Source organism: Doryrhamphus excisus, linkage group LG16 (assembly GCF_037039965.1).
Source record: "Doryrhamphus excisus strain RoL-2023G ecotype Guam linkage group LG16, RoL_Dexc_Guam_v1.1, whole genome shotgun sequence".
In the NCBI taxonomy this organism is placed as follows: Eukaryota; Metazoa; Chordata; class Actinopteri; order Syngnathiformes; family Syngnathidae; genus Doryrhamphus; species Doryrhamphus excisus.
The window spans coordinates 2,845,096-2,870,444 of record NC_136372.1 but is presented as its reverse complement, the minus strand read 5'-3'; the positions used below and the strand labels follow the sequence as shown (position 1 = coordinate 2,870,444).

The 25,349-nt window shown below is 40.8% G+C and overlaps 1 protein-coding gene across 12 annotated transcripts in view; it reads right to left on the bottom strand.

The window, feature by feature from the left end:
* srcin1a (SRC kinase signaling inhibitor 1a) overlaps window positions 1-25,349 on the bottom strand; it is a 103,911-nt gene that overhangs the window by 24,727 nt on the left and 53,835 nt on the right. For 9 of the 12 annotated variants that reach the window (XM_078797413.1, XM_078797420.1, XM_058048672.2 and 6 more), the window contains exons 2-6: window positions 16,827-16,856; window positions 15,987-16,333; window positions 10,282-10,308; window positions 2,278-2,473; window positions 324-619 (exon numbers count right to left, since the gene is read on the bottom strand). In XM_078797413.1, the coding sequence (XP_078653539.1) occupies window positions 324-619; window positions 2,278-2,473; window positions 10,282-10,308; window positions 15,987-16,333; window positions 16,827-16,856 (896 nt within the window). Of the gene's footprint in view, window positions 1-323; window positions 620-2,277; window positions 2,474-10,281; window positions 10,309-13,901; window positions 13,999-15,986; window positions 16,334-16,826; window positions 16,857-25,349 lie in introns of those variants that run through there. The other 3 variants (XM_078797415.1, XM_078797412.1, XM_078797419.1) reach the window with 2 other exon arrangements.

Below are 25,349 nucleotides of genomic sequence, written 5' to 3'. Positions count from 1 at the left end.
AATTCCACCCTCGGCCATCTCTGTGTGGAGTTTGCATGTTCTCCCCGTGCATGCGTGGGTTTTTTTTCCGGGTACTCCGGTTTCCTCCCACATTCCAAAAACATGCTAGGTTAATTAGCGACTCCAAATTGTCCATAGGTATGAATGTGAGTGTGAATGGTTGTTTGTCTATATGTGCCCTGTGATTGGCTGGCCACCAGTCCAGGGTGTACCCCGCCTCTCGCCCAAAGACAGCTGGGATAGGCTCCAGCACCCCCGCGACCCTCGTAATGAAAATCGGTAGAAAATGAATGAATGAATGAAAAATAAATAACGATAAGAACCCGCAGGTCTCCGTTGGCCAGGTGTGCGGCGGCCGGGTAGGAGGCGTAGATGGGCTCCTTGCGGTAGATCTTGATGACGCTGCGGTCCTGGATGTCACGCACGTCCTCCAGCTCGTAGAAGACGTTCCGTGCCTCGTCCTTGATCAGGATGGCCGTGTTGGGTGACTTGAGCATGCCCGCCGTCAGTTTCTGGGGGAACATGTGCACGATGAGGGCATGCAGCGTGTCCAGGCTGCTCAGCTCGTGGGTGATGTGCACGCGGCGCGTCTCGTCTCCATATTGCAGGAACAGAACGCCTAAAAAAACACAAACACGATTACATTCGTATCACCACAAATATGCACAAACACTGAAATTGTCAATGGACGCTTTTTCCAAATGTGTAAGAAATAAATTAATTAGATGACAAACGGGTCAAGTGGTTAGCGCGCAGGCCTCACAGCCTGAGACCCGGGTTTGATTCCACCTTTGGCCATCTCTGTGTGGAGTTTGCATGATCTCCCCGTGCATGCATACGGTTTCCTCCCACATTCCAAAAACATGCTAGGTTAATTAGCAACTCCAAATTGTCCATAGGTATGAATGTGAGTGTGAATGGTTGTTTGTCTATATGTGCCCTGTGATTGGCTGGCCACCATTCCATGGTGTACCCGCGCCTCTCGCCTGAAGACAGCTGGGATAGGCTCCAGCTCTCATGAGGATAAGCGGTAGAAAATGAATGACTGAGTCTAAAGGTGACTATAGGGGTGTTATTTCATGTGTAGAGGGCTCTAATAGTGTTATAAACCATATTTAGGAGGTAGTAAACACATTTTCGACGCTCTAACTAGTAAAATATTCCATTTATAAATAAGGAATCCTACGGCGGATGAGTAGTTAGCGTGCAGGCCTCACAGCTAGTAGACCCGAGTTCAATGTCCGTGCTCTCCGGGGACTCCGGTTTTCTCCCACATTCCAAAAAACATGCTAGCTTAATTGAATGAATGAATGAATGAATGAATGAATAATGGTAATGTTTTAAGTTATGTTTGTGTTTTTTTGAGATGTCACTACAGTAGGGTACCGGTGATGGCAAACTATGTAAAATATGATGATAACCATAGAACAGGAAGTGGATGAGGGACAGTAGAGTAAGACTTCCTCCCTCGCTGACATTTGTTGTGGCTTATCAAATAGTGAGTAGACAGTTTATTGTTTATATTTTCAACACATTATCGGTATATTATCGGTGAACTTGAACGGTTTTATGATGGCGACAGTTTGCTTATTCACAATGAGCTTACATGTCTTGTAAATTGTTGCCATATAAACAAAGTTGAATCTAATTGCTGGGCAGACTATAATTCCCATCAATCACACCGGGAATAAAATGCTAATTTTTAAAGAAATTAATTTGAGGAATCTAGTCGATATAGAATAAAATACCTACCTTGCAAATGTATGGTTTTATTAGTTAGAATATGATACAGATATGTAAAAATAGTTTAGCTTATACGTCACGTCATCATATATTATATATTCATACAGTATGTGCATCATCGGAGCGTGAATATGTGAACACTGGATGGAAAAACCTTGATTGGACAAATGTGTCTGACGCCTGACTAACCTGCAAATTCATCTTGGGAGAGAGCGCGGTCCAAACACAAAGAACACACAAAGCAAAAGAAAGACCAGTCGTTAAAAAACATGTTAGAGACAAGACAAGTTAGTATAAACATAGAGAGCATGGATAAGTACTAGATAGGACTGGCCACTTTGGTCTTAATAGTCATCAGAATGTGAATAATATTTTTTAAAAATTATATTAGAGTGATTTTTGCTGCCTTTTGGGTGTGGACCCGCCTCACATCATTGAAATATATCAGAGAAAAAAAAATAGAAATTATTAAAAAAAATAAAAAACATATCTAATATAATTAAAAATTAAGAATAATTAATGCTAAGCGCTCACCTGGAGAGCGTAGCTTATTCTGGCTGGCAGAGCGTGACAGCGGGAGGCTCTGACGGAATCGGTTCATCCGGTTGAACCCGATGGGGACGTCGGCTTCGGACATGGTCTCCAGGGACTCGGCGGAGGCAAAGGAGAGCTTGGTGGCCTGGTCGGCAAGCCCGGACTGGGTGGACTGGGAATGACGAGGGCTGCGGCTCTGTAAGATGGGGGGGACATAACACAAACATGCTGAGTCATGCTTAAGCTCTGCTTCCTTCTACTGCTTATCGGGGATGCTAAAAACAAGTAAAACCACACAACATGGCGGCAAGTTGTAGGCTTTGCATAAAGTTGTGTCATGTTTGCCGGACTTTGCACTCCAAACTCCAACCCCCCCGAGCTGCCATAAACTTTAAATGAGCACTTTTGGGGGCGGACGGGGGGTGCGGTGGAGGGGGCGCAAGCTCATACAAATCCTCCGCGCTGGCTCTGTGGATTCAGCGGACCGTCTGTCTGATCCTCTGGCACTCGGGCTCAGAGTGCTGCGGTAATGAGCTCCCACAATGCCTCTGTGCTGGTTGTTTTTTTTTGCGTGGCGGACCGGGATGCACACTTGACACCAGGCAGTGGAGGTGCTGCTCTTGTTACTGAACTATTAACATTTCTACGCTGTTGGGACTTGACTTCCTTCCCTGGAGAATTCATTCATGGGAGATGCATTTCATTCTGTTCCACTCCATTGTTGTGTGGAGCCATGTTGGTGGGGAGGTATTGGGTTGCGTCACTGGGTTCTGAGGACGGGGGGAGGATGCACAGGATATGACATTCAAAAAAATCCAAAATAACAAATAAGGATCAAGAACCGGGATATAACTTTCCCACTTTTGGACAGATTTAGTAGAGATACTCAATTGTTTTAGGCCACCATTAAATTAACACAAGTACACATAATCTACACTGCAAAACCACTGCTCAATTATATAATAATCATTAGTATATTATTAATTAGCTTATTATTATTACTATCATCATTATTCTTCTTTTGATTTTTACTACTAGTATTAGTAGTAGGCTAGTATTAGCCTGCTTATTAGCTTGCTTATTAGCCTGCTTTTGCCCTTTTATATGACATTTGTCAGAGAATTTTGTTGTAAAAAAAAAAAAAATTAAAATAAAAAGAAAAAAAATCAATAAAAAATATGAAATTATTTAGGGGGGCTTAAAGGTCTGAAGCCCCCCTAAAAAAACCCGCTACTACTAGAAGGCTAGTATTAGCCTGCTTTTGCCCTAGTATATGAAATTTGTCTGAGATTTTTTTGTTAAAAAAAAATCAATCAAATTATTTAGGGGGGGCTTAAGAACATTTTATGGGTCTGAAGCCCCCCCTAAAAAACCCTACTACTAATAGGCTAGTATTAGCCTGCTTATTGTCTTTCTTATTAGCCTGCTTTTGCTCTATTATATAAATTTGTCTGAGATTTTTTTGTAAAAAAAAAATTATATATATATCAATAAAAAATATCAAATTATTTAGGGGGGCTTACGAACATTTTATGGGTCTGAAGTCCCCCTAAAAAACCCTACTACTAGTAGGCTTTTATTAGCCTGCTTATTGGCTTGCTTATTAGCCTGCTTTTGCCCTATTATATGAAATTTGTCTGAGATTTTTTTGTTAAAAAAATCAATTAAAAAAATCAAATTATTAAGGGGGGTTTAAGAACATTTTATGGGTCTGAAGCCCCCCTAAAAACCCCTTACTACTAGTAGGCTAGTATTAGCTTGCTTATTAGCCTGTTTTTGCCCGATTATTTAAAATTTCTCAGAGTTTTTTTTTGTAAAAAAAAAGAAAAAAATCAATAAAAAAAATATAAAATTATTTAGGTGGGCTTAAGAACATTTTATGGGTCTGAAGTCCCCCTAAAAACACCCTACGACTAGTAGGCTAATATTAGCCTGCTTATTGGCTTGCTTATTAGCCTGCTTTTGCCCTATTATATTAAATTTGTCAGAGATTTTTTTTGTTAAAAAAAAAAAAATCAATTAAAAAAATCAATAAAAAATATCAAATTATTTAGAGGGGCTGAAGAACATTTTAAGGGTCTGAAGCCCCCCTAAAAAAACCCTACGACTAGTAGGCTAATATTAGCCTGCTTATTGGCTTGCTTATTAGCCTGCTTTTGCCCTATTATATGAAATTTGTCTGAGATTTTTTTGTTAAAAAAAAATCAATTAAAAAAATCAAATTATTTAGGGGGACTTAAGAACATTTTATGGGTCTGAAGCCCCCCTAAAAACCCCCTACTACTAGTAGGCTAGTATTAGCTTGCTTATTAGCCTGTTTTTGCCCGATTATTTAAAATTTGTCAGAGTTTTTTTTGTAAAAAAAAAGAAAAAAATCAATAAAAAAATATAAAATTATTTAGGGGGGCTTAAGAACATTTTATGGGTCTGAAGTCCCCCTAAAAACACCCTACGACTAGTAGGCTAATATTAGCCTGCTTATTGGCTTGCTTATTAGCCTGCTTTTGCCCTATTATATTAAATTTGTCAGAGATTTTTTTTGTTAAAAAAAAAAATCAATTAAAAAAATCAATAAAAAATATCAAATTATTTAGAGGGGCTGAAGAACATTTTAAGGGTCTGAAGCCCCCCTAAAAAAACCCTACGACTAGTAGGCTAATATTAGCCTGCTTATTGGCTTGCTTATTAGCCTGCTTTTGCCCTATTATATGGAATTTGTCTGAGATTTTTTTTGTAAAAAAAAAGAAAAAATCAATAAAAAAAATATAAAATTATTTAGGGGGGCTAAAGTCCCCCTAAAATAGGCCTAATGACACCACTGGCGTATACATAACATATATGTAGATCCTACATAGTATGTCAGCCAGCATGAATAAAAAAAAGTGCCTTTGCCTCAAGGGAGCCAATAAAATGTTTCTTCTTCACTTAATTCCCCCTAAACGTTGAAACTAGCTTGAAGTCACATTACTGTTTATTAGCCCGCCATGAATCCATCAGCAGTGTTTTGCATCAAAGGAAGTCCGCTACATTATTCATCATTTGTGCCTAAAGCTATCGCTGACTTGATACCGCTCTCTATATGGGTCTGCCTTCTGCCACTGTCATGCATTATTCACACACACACACACACACACACACGAGGGTCGTGTGATAGCGGTCACTTTGTAAACATGTGGAGGAACACCCGTTTCGACCGATAAGCCTGTGTGTGTTCCTACGGGGGTGACGACCATGCTGTGTTTGTGTCGTACATTGATTAACTGCAATGATTATTTAAAACTTGGGTTCTTTAACATAATTAAAAAAAACATATTAGGTAGAAATGATAGATAGAAAATAATGTAACATATGAATGCCGCTGTCATATGATTGCCATCTTTGTTTTTATTGTGGAAAATTCATTGAAAACCCAAAAGCCCCATGTCAATGTTACACTGCTGTTTTTGAGGATCAAGTCCAAAAACCCACCAGTTGACAATGACGCTATAGAGCAGGGGTTCCCAACTGCCGGGCCGGGGACCGGTACCGGTCCGCATTTGCTACCGGGCCAGACCGAAATAATAAATAATTTATTAACGACAAATTTTTAATATTTAATTTAATTTAATTTAATTTAATTTAATTTAATTTAATTTAATTTAATTTAATTTAATAACTGTCTCCCATCACACCTATGGGACGCTATAGAGCAGGGGTCCCCAACTGCCGGGTCGGGGACCGGTACCGGTCCGCATTTGCTACCGGGCCGGACCGAAATAATAAATAATTTATTAACGACGCATTTTAAATTTTTAATTTAATTTAATTTAATAACTGTCTCCCATCACACCTATGGGACGCTATAGAGCAGGGGTCCCCAACTGCCGGGTCGGGGACCGGTACCGGTCCGCATTTGCTACCGGGCCGGACAGAAATAATAAATAATTTATTAACGACTCATTTTTAATGAGTCGTAATTTAATTAAATTAAATTTAATTTAATTTAACTTATTAACTGTCTCCCATCACACCTATGGGACGCTATAGAGCAGGGGTCCCCAACCACCAGGCCGGGGACCGGTACTGGTCCGCATTTGCTCCCGGGCTGGACAGAAATAATAAATAATTTATTAATGACTCATTTTTAATTTAATTTAATTTAATTTAATTTAATTTAATTTAATTTAATTTAATTTAATTTAATTTAATTTAATTTAATTTAATTTAATTTAATTTAATTTAATTTCCCATCACACCTATGGGAAAAGGTTGGGGACCCCTCGTATAGAGGACCCTTGACTGCTGTTTTTATGGCCGTACTGTAAAAAACGGCAGCTTCATCCTGCCATATAGAGGATCTTTGATTAGTGTTTTGGTAGACGATCAGCAAAGATCCCGTATATGGCAAGATAAAGCTAGCATTTTGTCAAATCGGGCCTTAAAAACAGCAGTCAAAGATCAGTAACGCTCCTTGCCCACCTTCATTATTCGACTCTCTAATGTCCCCCCCACTCTGAGGCCAATCTTCTGCCTGGATACACAACCCCCCCGATACAATACACCCCAGTGGACTACAGTGGCTCTCTATTAGCAGAAGCAAATTGCAGTGATGGCATCAAATAGCCCTGGAATGTGTTTATTTTCTTCTACCTGTGCATCGCCCCGGTGCCCACAAGCTCAAACTATTACTATGAAGAGCCATTATATAAACATTTGCACTTGTGCTTTATTTTTCCTGCCGGCGGAGAAGATCTTGGGAGTCGGGCTTTAAAGCGCTTTAGTGTGAAATGAGGTGTCAGCCATGTTGAAGGAGGAGAAATAAGCTTAACGTATATTCTCTCTTTAAACGCCAGGAACATTTGAGGACACCGTGTGGCAAACAAATTAAGATTTTCTGAGAATGCGATGACCTGAATCATCTCTCGGATATGCTGTCATATTGACTTAGTCCAGCTGGGGATATCCCATAATGCATTGTTTGTTTACATTTAGATGCTGTGTTCCCCCATACTGTACATCAACAGCAGAATGGAAGCTAACTTGTTACAGCAGTGCTTTTCAAAGTGTGTGTGTGTGTGTGTTGGGGGGGGTCGGGAGACTTTATGGGAAGATCGAGGAGGGGGGGGGGTCGCTGAAACCCATTACAGTGAAATGGATGACAATTTGAGTGGAAAAAATATCAGTAAAAGTTAGTTCGATCTTTGTGTTTGTTAGTACAGTAACTGGTGATGGCAAACTATGTAAAATATGATGACGACCATAGAACAGGAAGTGGATGAGTGACTGTAGAGTAAGGCTTCCTCTCTCGCTGACATTAGTTGTGGCTTATCAAATAGTGTGTAGATAGTTTATTGTTTATATTTTCAATGTATTTTCGATGTATTATATATATATATATATATATATATATATATATATATAAAATCCAGAAATTATTAAATTCTTGGAGGGGGGGGGGTCGCTGAAACCCACTACAGTAAAATGGATGACAATTTGGGTGGAAAAAATATCAGTAAAAGTTAGTTTAATCTTTGTGTTTGTTACTACAGTAGGGTACTGGTGATGGCAAACTATGTAAAATATGATGACGACCATAGAACAGGAAGTGGATGAGTGACTGTAGAGTAAGGCTTCCTCTCTCGCTGACATTAGTTGTGGCTTATCAAATAGTGTGTAGATAGTTTATTGTTTATATTTTCAATGTATTTTCGATGTATTTTATATATATATATATATATATATAAAATCCAGAAATTATTAAATTCTTGGAGGGGGGGGGGGGGGTCGCTGAAACCCACTACAGTAAAATGGATGACAATTTGGGTGGAAAAAATATCAGTAAAAGTTAGTTTAATCTTTGTGTTTGTTACTACAGTAGGGTACTGGTGATGGCAAACTATGTAAAATATGATGACGACCATAGAACAGGAAGTGGATGAGTGACTGTAGAGTAAGGCTTCCTCTCTCGCTGACATTAGTTGTGGCTTATCAAATAGTGTGTAGACAGTTTATTGTTTATATTTTCAACACTTTATCAATGTATTTTATATATATATATCGGTGAACTTAAATGTTGCTTAAGACGGTTTTAATGATGGCCACAGTTTGCTTATTTGTCTTGTAAAATGTTGCCATAATAAACAAAGTTCGAATCTAATTGCTGGAGCTAAATCACGCAGAACGATAAAAGCAAAGGTTATCATTTAGCTTGCGAACGGCGCTCTAATTCCCATCAATCACGCCGGGAATAAAAATCCTCCGAGTGATAGATAAACTGCCGCGCCTCCCACTACGGGTCAAGGAACACGGCTATTGATATTCGGTGACATTTCCACCCTGTCACGCTGAGAGCCGAGCTGGAATGGAGGGGAAAAAATACACCGCAGATAAGCCTGAGGACTTTTTTTATTTTTATTTTTTTTTACTTTCAATGCACTCTCACACATCGATAGTTGCATTGTTTAGCACGACCCCCTCCCTGACGACTTCCGTGACGGACAATGGTCCGCGGGAGACCGACTTGAGGTGATCTATACGTCTTAACGCTGCTTATTTCTCCTCACATCAGGGGAAGTCACGTTTTTACCAAATATTACCGTGGGAGGGGGGGGGGTTGACGGGGTTGACGGGGTTGATCATAAATCCTCTAGGAATAGTCGACGGCAGATTAAACGGAGCAAGGGAAGTTTAAGCTGTTGTCAACCCTGACATGGCCGCCTCCATAACCCTCTAAACACACACACACACACACACTGTATATATATATGCATGCAGGAGCCTTGACAGTTGACCAGACAGACAGATTGGAGGTCACGCTGTCGTGTTTCCATCATGCTCAAAGGCCGTCAAAATGACATGGCTTCATGATGCATTCAAAATAAACCGAAAAATTTTTTTTCTAAAAGTAATACATGTCCCTGGAGCCTGTTTGTGAGCACATCTCCCTTACCTGTTTGCATCATTTTTGAGAGAAGATGTGCTCAGCTTTTTAGCTTTTTGCCCCGTGTATACGTCCGCCATGCTTCTCTACACGTCTTAAAATAGCTGTGGCAAGTCAGTTCGCTACAGACCGAGTTCGATCTCTTTGTTTTTACTTCAACAAAATAGGCAAACCTAGCATGATTTTGCTGTTTGAATGGGAGTGTAATGTTAGCACTGTAGCGTCACGTAGCTATGCTAATGTTGTTGTTTTTGTCCTCCATGTTACGTTGCTGTAATTTTTAGGCCTGTATTTTTAGGCCTAAAAAAATTTGTTTAGGCCTAAAAAAATGTCATATTTTTTTATTGATTTTTAAAAATTTTTTATGGATATTTTTTTTTTTTTTTACAAAAAAAATCTTGGACAAATTTCATATAATAAGGCAAAAGCAGGCTAATAAGCAAGCTAATAAGCAAGCTAATACTAGCCTACTATTACTACTAGTAGTAGTAGGCTAGTATTAGCCTACTAATACTACTAATACTACTACTACTACTACTACTACTATTACTACTACTAGTAGTAGTAATAGTACTACTACTAGTAATACTACTACTACTAGTAGTAGGCTAGCATTAGCCTACTAACTAGTCTACTACTACTACTAGTAGTAGTAGTAGGCTAGTATTAGCCTGCTTATTGGCTAAACTAATAAGCCAATACTAATACTAATAATACTTATTATTAATACTAATAAGCCACTAGTAGTAGTAGTAGTAGTAGTAGTAGTAGTAGTAGTAGTAGTAATAACCAGAAGAAGAATAATGATGATAGTAATAATAATAGGCTAATTAATAATATAATCATGATTATTATATAATTGATCACTGAGCTTGAGCAGCAGTTTTGCAGTGTACATTATGTGTACTTTTACTTTTAATGGTGGCCTAAAACAATTGAGTATCTGGACTAAATCTGTCCAAAAGTGGGAAAGTTATATCCCGGTTCTTGTTTGTTATTTGTTTTTTTTTGATATTTTGATTTTTTTGAATGTTTACTGAATGTTACTCATTCATATTCTATATTCTATGACATGCAGTACTCACCTTAAAGCTCCAGTAGTTGGGTTGTTGCTGTGAGGTTTCCAGTGGAAAGCATAAGAAGAAGAGAGGAAGTGTTGGTTAGTATTCAGTATACGAGCGTTGAAGTGCATCCTATACAAAACGCCATCTTTTCCTCAACCCTGGCTACGCAGCTCATTAATATTCTTGACAGACACCATTTTGCTTGCATCCGTTCGGCAGTATGTGTCATTTATGCACTCCAACTTCCTGTCTCGCTGCCATGCATGAAGTGGGGCGCACAAGAGGAACTAAGGGTCTCGGGAGGTAAGCTCCCGCCATTAAAATGGAAGTCAGAACCAGGATCCACTCGCCCCGGAAATACCTCCATATGATAAATTCAGGAAAAAAAAAAAAAAAAAAAGAGTGGGCAGTGTTCATGAATTTTAATGTTAAATCCCAACATTTATTCTAGTGATTATTCTTATCTGCGGGCGCTTCTCAGTAATCATTCAGCCTCACCGGGTATTAATATCTCCTGACGCAGAAGTGAAATATGAATTGAAAAAAATGGACTTTTCATGGTTTGTCTGTCATTTTGAAGCAACATTAAGCATCAGTTTCATGTTACATAACAATATACAGTATGATTGGAATGTTTATGAGTATTACTATGAGCAGCAGTAAGAGTACTATTACATAAAACGTTACTGTTTTGTAATATTTAACATTATGAAGATTGGTCCACTTTATGAAATTATATGACAAAGGATTCCAAAGCCGGATACGGTGTTTATTTTTAATTAGTTAATTTTCAACCTAATTTTTTAAGTTTTTTTCTTTTTTTTTTCTCCTTTTTTTCTTAATTTTTTTTAACAAAAAATGAAATATTGAATGTTATTTGTTGACAGTTATACTCTACATAGGTTGTTCTTATGGGATACCTTCTTTATTTTTATATGTACCATAAAGTTGCTAAAATAATCCAAAACAACTGACATTAATATTTGACAAATTAACGTATTTTCCGGAGTATAAGTCGCACTTTTTTTCATAGGTTGGCTGTTCCTGCGACTTATAAATGAAAAAACTGTTTATGTTACATAAATACTGGGCATCTTTTCTGTTTATGTTTATTTTTTGTGTAGCTGAATAAGCATTGTGTTAGCATATCTTATTTTTTTAATGTTATGTTATGTTTTTTTATTGCATTTAAATTTTGATATTTTATCCCTTATCATGTGTAGTAGTACAGTACAGTATACTGTTGTGTAGTTGTGTAGCGCCACCGTAGCTGTGTAGTGCCACCTATAGCTGTGTAGCGCTACCCTTAGCTGTGTAACGCCACCTACATTTGTGTAGGACCACCCATAGTTGTGTATCGGTGTGTAGCGCCACCCATCGGTGTGTAGCGCCACCCATCGGTGTGTAGCGCCACCCATCGGTGTGTAGCGCCACCCCACCCATAGCTGTGTAGCGCCACCCATAGTTGTGTAGTGCCATCCATCGGTGTGTAGCGCCACCCATAATTGTGTAGCGCCACCCACAGCTGTGTTGCACCACCCCACCCATAGCTGTGTAGCGCCACCCTTAGTTGTGTAACGCCATCTACAATTGTGTAGGGCCACCCATAGTTGTGTATCGGTGTGTAGCGCCACCCATCGGTGTGTAGCGCCATCCATCGGTGTGTAGCGCCACCCATAATTGTGTAGCGCCACCCATAATTGTGTAGCGCCACCCACAGCTGTGTTGCACCACCCCACCCATAGCTGTGTAGCGCCACCCTTAGTTGTGTAACGCCATCTACAATTGTGTAGGGCCACCCATAGGTGTGTAGCGCCACCCTTAATTGTGTAGCGCCACCCATCGGTGTGTAGCGCCACCCATAGCTGTGTAGTGCCATCCATCGGTGTGTAGCGCCACCCATAATTGTGTAGTGCCACCCACAGCTGTGTTGCACCACCCCACCCATAACTGTGTAGCGCCACCCTTAGTTGTGTAACGCCATCTACAATTGTGTAGGGCCACCCATAGTTGTGTATCGGTGTGTAGCGCCACCCATCGGTGTGTAGCGCCATCCATCGGTGTGTAGCGCCACCCATAATTGTGTAGCGCCACCCATAATTGTGTAGCGCCACCCACAGCTGTGTTGCACCACCCCACCCATAGCTGTGTAGCGCCACCCTTAGTTGTGTAACGCCATCTACAATTGTGTAGGGCCACCCATAGGTGTGTAGCGCCACCCTTAATTGTGTAACGCCATCTACAATTGTGTAGGGCCACCCATAGGTGTGTAGCGCCACCCTTAATTGTGTAGCGCCACCCATCGGTGTGTAGCGCCACCCATAGCTGTGTAGCACCACCCCACCCATAGCTGTGTAGCGCCACCCATAGCTGTGTAGCGCCACCCATAGTTGTGTAGCGCCACCCATAGTTGTGTAGCGCCATCCATCGGTGTGTAGCGCCACCCATAATTGTGTAGCGCCACCCACAGCTGTGTAGCACCACCCCACCCATAGTTGTGTAGCGCCACCCTTAGTTGTGTAACACCATCTACAATTGTGTAGGTCCACCCATAGTTGTGTAGCCCCACCTATAGTTGTGTAGCACCACCCTTAGTTGTGTAACACCATCTACAATTGTGTAGGTCCACCCATAGTTGTGTAGCCCCACCTATAGTTGGGTAGCACCACCCATAGTTGTGTAACGCCACCTACAATTGTGTAGGTCCACCCATAGTTGTGTAGCACCACCTATAGTTGGGTAGCACCACCCTTAGTTGTGTAACGCCACCTACAAATATGTTTTTTTAATGCATTTAAATTTTGATATTTTTGCTTTAAAAGATGCTGAAACCAACCCAACGTGCTAAACTATCTGAACAAACATCCACATCTTAGCTTTGTGTTACTGGTCACAAAGCAAATATTGACTTATATTTTTCAATATTACGAATATGCCAAAGGACTGAAAACGGCCCCCCGACTCCACTTTAGACACCCCTGCCTTGAGAAAATAATCACAAAAAGCATGACATAGAGTATTTGGCAGCAGTTAAATATTGTGTAAGCTTCCAACAGATATGATAGCAGACATGATTTTGCCGTGTGTGTACTTCATCTCCATACGACAATAACAAACATAATCCAACAAGTGCCAGCAGGATTTCAGTGGCGCTCCATCATAAATATTTACTCTTGCCTTGCTCAGACAACTTTATTGACTTTACTTTGTGGCACACAGACAAACAAGTGTGATGGCTTCTCTTCTCCGTCATTGTCAAGCCGACACACCTCCATTCTTTACGGTGCAGCCGCAAGAATAATTATTGACCTATGGAGTCTTCACTCGGAGGGACATTTTGGAGAAAAGGCGACACTGGTGGAAACATCTGCCCACACTCATGCATGCATGCAAGGCACAGAGCTGAGCTTTACCTGACCGGCATGTAAAGCAGGCTCCACTCACTACTTCGATGCACCCTTCCTCCACTCATGTCGTCATCCCCAAACAGCCCCCTGCACACCTCCCAGCCTCAGCACCACGGCTCAATAACACACACAATACCCAAACTAGGGATGCTGTACTGCTAAATGTACACACTGTGACCACGACACTACACTACACTACACTACAACCAACACAACAAGTGCAGTGGGTCTCACCTGCACCGGTGCAGCGCTCCATTCATCCTCGCTTGTCCGTCAGGTGCAGCGAGTCCATCTCTTCCCTTTCCTCCGGCTTCCTCAAGCCTCCCCTCCGTCCCCCCCCCCCTCCTCCACACAGAGCAACTCTTTATTTAATTCATTACGACATCAGCGCATGGACTCTCTTGCAGATGGCCGTCTGGCTCGTGCCGCTGCTGGCTAATTGAGCGGCGGGGCTTGCCTGACTGGTTGCAGCGCTCCTCTACAGCTCCTCCCTCCCCTCAGCTCTCCTCCTCTACTCCTCCTCCTCCTCCTCCTGAGCTCCGAGAGAGCTGCACATGCAGGAGTCCCCGCCCTCCAGCAGACCCATGCACTGGAAATGCGACGTCACCTCGGGATTTGTCCTCCACCTTCTTCTTCTTCTTCTTCTTTAATCCGAGAATGCTGCTCATCTGTGCAGTCTGACCTTTGCAACGCGATAGCCTCGCTTGCAGTGTGTGGGAGCGGTTGCCACGGCAACTGTGGACTCCACCTGCCTCTCTCTCTCCCCCCCTCCCTTTCTCATTTGTCACTCATTTACCTTTAAATAAACAAATACCACCAATGTTGACACACACTGTTTCTCACAGGACTGCAAACTATCTGTGGTGTTAAATGACATCATCATCTCATTTGCATAATTGGCCACTTGAGTCAGGGAGGAGAAAAAAAAACATTTATAATGTTTCCTGGGCTGTGCATGCTAAGTTTAAAGATCATGTCAACATCATATCTCACTATCACATTATTATATTATTATTATTATTACTGCATTATACCTGCCTTTGTGGTACACACTTATGTGTAGTAGTAAGTACCGTACACACTGTGTAGTTGTGTAGCGCCACCCGTAGCTGTGTAGTGCCATCTATAGCTGTGTAGCGCCACCCTTGGTTGTGTAACGCCACCTACAATTGTGTAGGACCACCCATAGTTGTGTAGCGCCACCCATAGCTGTGTGGCACCATCCCACCCATAGCTGTGTAGCGCCACCCATAGTTGTGTAGCACCACCGCACCCATAGTTGTGTAACACCACCGCACCCATAGTTGTGTGGCACCACCCATAGTTGTGTAGCGCCACCCATAATTGTGTAGTGCCAACCATAATTGTGTAGTGCCACCCATTGTTGTGTAGTGACATCCATAGTCGTGTAGCGCCACCCATAGTTGTGTAGCACCATCGCACCCATAGTTGTGTAGCACCACCCATAATTGTGTAGTGCCACCCACTGTTGTGTAGCGCCACCCATTGTTGTGTAGTGACACCCGTAGTTGTGTAGCGCCACCCGTAGTTGTGTCGCGCCACCCGTAGTTGTGTAGCACCATCACACCCATAGTTGTGTAGCGACACCCATACTTGTGTAGCAGCACCCATAATTGTGTAGAACCACCCATAGTTGGGTAGCGCCACCCATAGTTGGGTAGCGCCACCCATAGTTGGGTCGCGCCACCCATAGTTGGGTAGCGCCACCCATAGTTGTGTAGCGCCACCCATAGTTTGGTAGCACCACCCATAGTTGGGTAGCGCCACCCATAGTTGGGTAGCGTCACCCATAGTTGGGTAGTGCCACCCATAGTATAGTTGTGTAGCGCCACCCATAATTGTGTAGCGCCACCTATAATTGTGTAGCGCCACCCATAATTGTGTAGCGCCACCTATAATTGTGTAGCACCACCCATTGGTGTGTAGCGCCACCCATAGTTGTGTAGCGCCACCTATTACTAAACTAATTTATTTGGACATCTTGGTTATCTTCTTTTTGCACTTTTATGATAAAATTACCAAAACGTCTGTACAGTTAGTACATGTTAAATGATGTGGACAGTTTGAAACCCATATTAATAACTAACTTCTGCTTCTTCCTACTCCTTTTCAGACATGTTGAAGTGTAAACATGTGATGATCAATGTAACTTGCTAATACTAAACTATTATTCACGTGAAAATGATTTCAAGGTGTGAACACATTGTTTGAACTGGGAGGTTCTGAATTAGCCAGTACTCCCAGTACTTCCAGTACTCACAGTACTACCCCTAAACACGTGCATGTCAAGGTGCTTACCTGTTCCCTCGCGGCCCTCTCCGAGCCTCCCCTCATGCTGGCGTGTGAGGGCGATGGCGAGGGCGGGTTGTGGTGCTGATGCTGCAGCTGCTGCTGATGCTGCTGCTGCTGCTGGTACTTGCTCTTCAGGTGGTCCATGAAGGCGTCCCGTTTGCGCTCCATGTCGGCCTTGTGCAGGTTGGTGAGAGCCTCCAGGCTCTGGGCCGCCGTGACCGTGTGCCGGTGCTCCGACGTGTGCACCAGGCCCACGTTGGAGAACCGCCGGCCGCTGTTGCCCAGCGTCCGGTACTCCCGAGGGTATTCCAGGTCATCTGTGGAGATCATGTGAGTGCCACCGCGCTCAGGGTCTGCGGGACGAAGGGAGTGTGCAAAGAGGAAGTGATTCCAGGGCGAGGACACACACACACACACACACACACACACACACACACAGAAGAAAAAGGGAGGCAGAGAAAGAGACGGGATGGGATGTTAAGACACCAGGCAGTTCCCTTGTGCAAGTATTCATTCCAAGTGCTGGCAAAGCAAGAAAAATGGCGGTAAAGTAAAAAAGCTTTTGCCATAACTCAAACAGGAAGAGACGCCAACTGAACTTATGTTGCTGTTTTTTTTTTTTTTTAAATCTTAAGTGCCTTTAATGATCCTCTTTGGAAGCACAACCTGATTGAAATTCAACGCTCGGCACAGCTCCGTCCTCATTGTCGCTCTTCCTCGACATGATTCGCCCCGCCCCTTTCAACCTTTCTCCATTTAACAGACAACACAGCCCAAAAAGCAAACGTACGAACAAATGAAGTGAATAGAGGAATTAAAAAAAAAAAAAATGCATGAGTGAGTTACCTTGTTTGGGATAACAGGCCCTGGCATGTGCTGGAAGAGAAACATGCCAAGGGTTAATTCATGTGTTTGTGCACACGGCGTGCAAGCAAACACACGCAAGAGCAACACCAGAAAGCACTATTGTCTGTATAATAGCACTTTCCCACTATTACAATCAGTGCATGCATAATCATGTATTCATACAGGCTCCACACACTGGGACATGGCTGTCTTATGAATGCTAATGACAATGCTTGACATCACGTCACATTAAAAAAAAAAAAAACATGTTTTTGAATAAACAGGAAGCAGGTAGAACTCGGGCATATGCACAATCAATACATAGATGGATCGTAAAATGCATAGAAAGGTGGAGGGATAATTGAGTGTATGGAGTGCATAAAAGCCTCGACAGTTCCGATGAGGCGAGCAGCAAAGACCAAGCAACAGACTGCTAATGCGAGAGGAGGACACTGGATGCAACGGAGGAGATGGATCAGCATTAAAAGCAACTGGCGGGCCGAAGGCGGCACGTAAAATGACATCAAAGCGAGCATTTTTACAGAAAAATCCTTAAAAACACCAGAGGACTCTATATAGAGGATGTTTGACTAGTGTTTTTGCAGCACGTTTTTATTTTTTTAAAGAGACACAAACCTCCTGCATACTAAGCCAGGCTTTTGCCATTAACATTCATGCAGTATTTCTGTGAAAATAAAAAAAATAATGAAAAATTGCAGCAAAATGTCATGAAAATTGGTCTTAATCATTTCTGTAAATGTAATAGTAATAGTTTTATTTCATTTGAACATGCATCAGATTACAATTGAATGCATCACATAATCAGTTCCCAGTTCCACATGTCCAAAAGGAGTAGGAAGAATCAAAGCTTATTAAATCCTACCCCTCCATCTGGTACTTTTACAATCAGTAACTGCTACATTTGTTCACTTCCTGCTTTCCATAATACATAGAGTTTTTGTTTTTTTTTAAATAATGTACCTCTTACCAAAGTACAAGGTGATATGACCATACAATGACATAATGGGTACCATAGTAACTGTCTAATGTAAATATGATGTGCTTTATATATCACTATACTGACAGTTACTATGGTACACATAATGTCATTGTATGGTCATATCACCTCATACTTCGGTACAAGGTACATTATTTAAAAAAACAAAAAAAACCTTAAACTGTATTATGGAAAGCAGGAAGTGAACAAATGAAACAATTACTGATTGTAAAAGTAAACTGTATTATGGAAAGCAGGAAGTGAACAAATGTAATGGTAAAGGTTTTATTTAATTTGAACATGCATCCAATTACAATTGAACGCATCACATAATCAGTTCACAGTTCCACATGTCCAAAAGGAGTAGGAAGAAGCAAAGCTTATTAAATCCTACCCCTCCATCTGGTACTTTTACAATCAGCAACTGTTACATTACATTTTAAACTGTATTATGGAAAGCAGGAAGTGAACAAATATTTGTTCACTTCCTGCTTTCCAACTGTATTATTATCAGTAACTGTTACATTACATTTTAAACTGTATTATGGAAAGCAGGAAGTGAACAAATGTTTGTTCACTTCCTGCTTTCCAACTGTATTATTATCAGTAACTGTTACATTACATTTTAAACTGTATTATGGAAAGCAGGAAGTGAACAAATGTTTGTTCACTTCCTGCTTTCCAACTGTATTATGGAAAGCAGGAAGTGAACAAATGTTTGTTCACTTCCTGCTTTCCATAATACAGTTTAAAATGTAATGCAACAGTTACTGATTGTAAAAGTACCAGATGGAGGGGTAGGATTTAATAAGCTTTGCTTCTTCCTACTCCTTTCGGACATGTGGAACTGTGAACTGATTATGTGATGCATTCAATTGTAATCTGAAATTAAAGCATTACCATTACCAAATGTTCCATAATTACAGCAATATAATAATGCCCATATATTGAAGTAGACCTTCAAAGAAAATAAAATAATGGCTACTTCCTGGTTGGGATTTAGGATGTTGTACATGCGGAAAAATACATAACTGTATTTTTCGCCAATATCCGAACCCTTACTGAAATCTTTCCACAAAATGTTGCAAACATCGGTTTTGTACATTTTGTGTAATAATGCAATCTGCAATCGCTCTATTCAAGATAGAGAATAGTCCTGCTAACAAAGTAACTGCAATAATAACGAGATAAACTCTCCAGACGTGCAAGGCATGAAGGACACCGATCGGCCCATTCAGCGTGCCCCGACGTCCATTACAAGATGAAGTGATGATAAACGGAGGTGAAACGTGCCGACGGGCTGATAGCGTTAGCATCGAGCTCTCTGTCGCTCTTCTCCTATCAACCTCTGCAGATATCCACTTTGCACTTCATTAAGCCGGAGCTCGATGTGCATCAGGTAACAAGTGTCAGACTCAAGGGCCCCGTCAGGATGGTAACGCCAAGGCGGGAACCTTTGCACCGTGATGGGCTTCGCGATAACAACTCGGGAGGCGGCAGCGATGGCGGTGAAGTGATGTTTTCCTGATAAAGCTCATCCACAAGACAATATGTATGGAGAGGTCCAAAGAGGTCTGGTACATAAGGATAAGAAGTTTGGAATGATGCCCGGGGAGTTTGCAAAGAGCAGATAGAAGGTCTTTATTAGCTGCGTGGGCTAGAAAGCAAGAATAGAATATGTGAAGCCATGCTTGCTGGTGTCATTGGCACCTCATATAATCTTCGCATAAGCCTGCAGATAAAGCAATGCACTAAAAAATTCATCTTAATGGGGGAGGGAGACCTGCACATTGGTAGCGGATCCCATATAAGAGTTGGAAATAAGTAATAGTATGATATAAAAGTGTATGTTTACATGTTGCTATGGAATCCATGCTAACAGATATCCTGAAAGTTTCATCATCATTAGACAAATGGACAATGAGTTAAGCCCCGCCCATATTCTGATTTGATTCCCGGTCAAAATTAACATAAAAATTGTTACATGACCTAACTAAATAAACTAAAATACAAACAAAGGCAGAAAAAGCATTCTAATAGTGAATGTAGTACTCTACATCGGCCACAAGATGTCAGTATTTCTTCAGTGAGACACTCGTCACTAAGGTTCCATAGGGATTTACACCGACACTGCTTTGATCAGGGGGGCTGCGTGCAGACCTCACAGCTAGGAGACGCGAGTTCAATCCCACCCTCGGCCATCTACGTATGAGTGGAGTTTGCATGTGTGGATTTTCTCCGGTTTCCTCCCACATTCCAAAAACATGCTAGGTTAATTAGCGACTCCAAATTGTCCATAGGTATGAATGAATGTGAGTGTGAATGGTTGTTTGTCTGTATGTGCTCTGTGATTGGCTGGCGACCAGTCCAGCCCGAAGACAGCTGGGATAGGCTCCAGCAACCCTTGTGAGGATAAGCGGTAGAAAATGAACGAATAAATGAATTAAATGGCTTATTTACTCTTATTTTGTCTTACTATGTTGTGTAATAGGAGTGTAAAACTATTTCCAGCCACTACTACAATACAATACAATGATGTATTGCAATGGCCAAAGTACACAGAATGTACGCTGTCGATAAAACTTCTAATGTGTGAGTCTATGTTATCTTATTTATTATCTTATATACTTGGTCATACAAATGTTAATGTGTCTAATATGGCTGTTATTTCACGCCTTGAAAGCTCTAATGTTAAAAAAGTGTATTTAGACCAGGGGTGGGCAAACTACGGCCCGGGGGCCACATCCGGCCCGCCAAGTGTTTGAATACGGCCTGCCCAATCTTTCCAAAGTATTTCATTTAAACTCAACATACAACCTGGCATCATGGCCTGAGCCAACCTTTTGATGGTTTTATCAATTTCGTTTTTTGACATGGTCTGTTGTTTACAAAGTGCTCCTGAAAAAAGGGACACAAGCACATAATAATAATAATAATAATTATTATTATTAGATTATTATAATTATTATAACTATTATGATTATTATAATTATTATATTAATGCTAATCATTATATTAATTATATATAATATTATTGTTATATTTGCATATTTACATAATAATAATATAATAATTATTATTTACATTTTATTGTAATTATTATAATATTTTATTATTTTTAAAATATTTAAATATAAATATAAAATAATAAATAAAAATAGCAGATTGCATGACAATTTTACAGATACAATAATACCAGGTGGACTGTTACGTGTAAAATATATAGTCTGACCCCCCCCCCTCCCCGTAAATTTTGTCATATCAATGCGGCCCGCGAGTCAAAAAGTTTGCCCACCCCTGATTTAGACGGTCATAAACAGGTTTTTATATCTCATAACCAAATGTTATTAATAACGAATCCTACTTTGAGAACAAATTAACTGTGATAAACGAGGGATAACTGTATTCCCAGGCCTTTGCGGGTCACATAATATAATTAAAAAGGGCCACATCGAGCCCCCGGGTCTTGAGTTTGATACCTGTGCATGAGGGTGTTCTAATTTTTTCCCAACCCTATATATAAGTAGCGGTAATTGGGAAAGCTGCTGCTGCCGCTACCTCAAATTCGCACCTTTTCGAGTCACCAAGTTTGCGCCGCCTCCAGTTGTTATTTATACAAGTGGGGAAAACTCACCTAAAACACACACATGAACACATATGAACACACACACACATGAACACACACGCTGAATATGATTATGCATGCAGAGCCAGAACTGCCTCGCTTCTTCACTCGCTGAACTGGACTTCATTTCGTCAAGGGAGAAGAGACGGACAAACCGTCTCCTACACCTGGAATTCCTGATGGAATTCTAGCGCGTCCGCTTTCATCGATTTGCAAGAGTCATATGTGCACATCAAAGTAGGTCGGAGGGAGTGGAAGCGAGAGAGAGAGAGAGGGAAAGGCGGCTTCGTTGCTCGCTTGCTGAATGATAAGAAGGATGCTGGCTGCACTGGTATTCGTGGCATCGACTTTGGAGTCAGGCCAAGGCTAAATATCCTGATGGTTCCCAAATAAACACTGAAAAACAACTGAGAACGGATCGGCAACCACATGTTTAATATACCTATGCATCTAATGTGTAGTTTTACTTTTGACGGTCAGTCTAATTTACAGGCATGGTGCGGGACGCCAGCTGTGACAACACGAGGACCCGCTGAATATTTAACCAGCAAAAAGGAAGGAAGTCGACAGAGGCAGGTGAGGAACGCAAATAGCGAAAAACCTAATCAGCCGTGGCTCTGAGCTATTGGCATTTGGAATTCCATGGCATACCGGAGGGGAAGCGTCCGGCAAATAACTAGGAGGGAACGGTATGACGCCATTATTAAAAGGCAAAGTTTGTCCCCGATAAATGGGACTTGTTTGAAATTTATCACACAGCTCAACTAAAAAGATTGGTTGAAAAACATGGGGGGCTTCAGACCCCCTAAATAATTTGATATTTTTGTCCTCCATGCTACATTGCGGTATGGGACAATGGCGTCATTATGCCTATTTTTAGGGGGTCTTCAGCCCCCCTAAAATGTTCTTAATCCCGCCTCAATAATTTGATATTTTTGTCCGCCATGTTACGTTGCCGAATGGGACAGTGGTGTCATTAGGCCTATTTTTAGGGGGTCTTCAGCCCCCCTAAATAATTTGATATTTTTTATTGATTTTTTAAAAAAAATTATTTATTTTTTAAAAAATGTTTTTTTTTACAAAAAAATCTGACAAATTTCATATAATAAGGCAAAAGCAGGCCCTAAATAATTTGATATTTTTTTATTGATTAAAAAAAATTGTATTGATTAAAAAAAAATGATTTTTTTTAATTATTGATTTGTTTTTTACAAAAAAATCCCTGACAAATTTCATATAATAAGGCAAAAGCAGGCCCTAAATAATTTGATTTTTTTTATTGATTAAATTTTTTTTATTGATTTAAAAAAATTTATTGATTTGTTTTTTACAAAAAAAATCTCTGACAAATTTCATATAATAAGGCAAAAGCAGGCCCTAAATAATTTGATTTTTTTTATTGATTAATTTTTTTTATTGATTTAAAAAAAAATTATTGGTTTGTTTATTACAAAAAAATCTCTGACAAATTTCATATAATAAGGCAAAAGCAGGCCCTAAATAATTTGATTTTTTTTTATTGATTAAATTTTTTTTATTGATTTAAAAAAAATTATTGATTTGTTTTTTACAAAAAAAATCTCTGACAAATTTCATATAATAAGGCAAAAGCAGGCCCTAAATAATTTGATTTTTTTTATTGATTAAATTTTTTTTATTGATTTAAGAAAAATTATTGGTTTGTTTATTACAAAAAAATCTCTGACAAATTTCATATAATAAGGCAAAAGCAGGCCCGAAATAATTTGATATTTTTTTTTATTGATTAAAAAAATTGCATAGATTTTTTTTTTTAATTATTGATTTGTTTTTTACAAGAAAATCCCTGACAAATTTCATATAATAAGGCAAAAGCAGGCTAATAAGCAAGCTAATAAGCAGACTAATACTAGCCTACTAGTACTAGTAGTCATAGTAATAATCAAAAGAAGAATAATGATGATAGTAATAATAATAATAGGCTAATTAATAATATAATAATGATTATTATATAAATGAGCAGCGGTTTTGCAGTGTAGATTATGTGTACTTGTGTCAATTTAACGGTTTAAATTAAATTTGTCCAAAATGGGAACGTTATATCCCGGTTTTTGTTCCTTATTTGGATATTTTTGAATGTCGACTACATTCATTCATATTCTGTGCATCTCCAGAGGGCTAAGCCCCCCCCCCTGCCCTCAGAACCTAGTGACGCCCCTGATGATAAAACGTTGATATCGGTATGACATCACATAACCCAAAGGGGGCGCCACTCATAGCGGGAAGTCGGTCAAGCAAACACGGGACTGTGAGTCCAAGCAACCCTGAAGCAACTAATAAAAATGCTTCTTCTATATTTCTGGTTGCATCCAATGTCCACTTCAATGCTTAACAAAAAATATGGCTACAGCCAGCGGGTGCACTTTACATTTTCTTTCCATTAGCCGTGAAAGCCCTGCTCTGCGTCAGAAAAGGAAGCGCTAAAAGCGCTGCAGATGACGACCACCCACCCACCCACCTACGGGAAGCCATCACAAGGAGGTCAAGCGAGAAAGGAAAAGAATCCGGTCGTCCGAGCCCAGACGGAAAAACGCCGTCTCCATCAATTACAGCATTCTACCTCCAAGGTGCGCTTTAATAAGAGGCCTCGTCGGAACCCACCACCACCAGCGTTTTCTCCAACCAAACTTTGCGTCTCCCTGGGCAACGCCGCCGCTGCAAAGCATCTGTTAATACTCAAAAGCACTCAGGACAATTGGAGCGTGGCAGGCTTTGACAACCACGTCTCTGGGGGTCGTCTGCTAGTGGAAACATCACAAGTGGAGGAGATATGAACTTATATTGACTAAAATACTAACACGCAACTCTTAATTAATCAATCAGGGGTTGGACCTCAGAGCCTATCCCACCCTGGACTGGTGGCCAGCCAATCACAGGGCACATATAGACAAACAACCATTCACACTCACATTCATACCTATGGACAATTTGGAGTCGCTAATTAACCTAGCATGTTTTTGGAATGTGGGAGGAAACCGGAGTACCCGGAGAAAACCCACGCATGCACGGGGAGAACATGCAAACTCCACACAGAGATGGCCGAGTGGGGAATTGAACTCGGGTCTCCTATTTGTGAAGCCTGTGTGCTAACCACTCGGACACCGTAGTACAGCCCCTAAAAGGTTTTATTTCCTTTTATTTACAAATTTGGGTAATAAGAGTTTAAAAGTCAATATAGGGGTGTTATTTCATGTCTAGAGGGCTCTAATAATGCTTAATAGTAATTAATTTTCTACCGCTTATCCTCACGAGGGTTGCCGTGGTGCTGGACTCTATGCCAGCTGTCTTTGGGCGAGAGGCGGGGTACACCCTGGACTGGTGGCCAGCCAATCACAGGGCACATATAGACAAACAACCATTCACACTCACATTCATACCTATGGACAATTTTGAGTCGCTAATTAACCTAGCATGTTTTTTGGAATGTGGGAGGAAACCGGAGTACCCGGAGAAAACCCACGCATGCACGGGGGGGAACATGCAAACTCCACACAGAGATGGCCGAGGGTGGAATCGAACCCTGGTCTCCTAGCTGTGCGCTAACCACTCGACTACAGTGCCGCCCCATCTGAATATTCTCAAGAAAAAACATATTTTCCTCCTTTTTTGGCTTAGTGTTAGCATCCCGCACTAAACCTGCTATGCAACGTTCATTCATTTTAAGGCACATGACTGCCCCCCTATTGGTTAGCGTTAAAACGCTGGCCCTATGGACAATAAGTTGCCAAGTCCCGCCTCTTTTTTGCTTGATGGCCACCATGCCATCCATCTGAGACACCCTATTATTCTTTGTTTACATCACATTTTGCAGGCAGAGACAGTCGCCGCTAGCATAGCAAGCTAACTAGTCTCTCTAAACTTA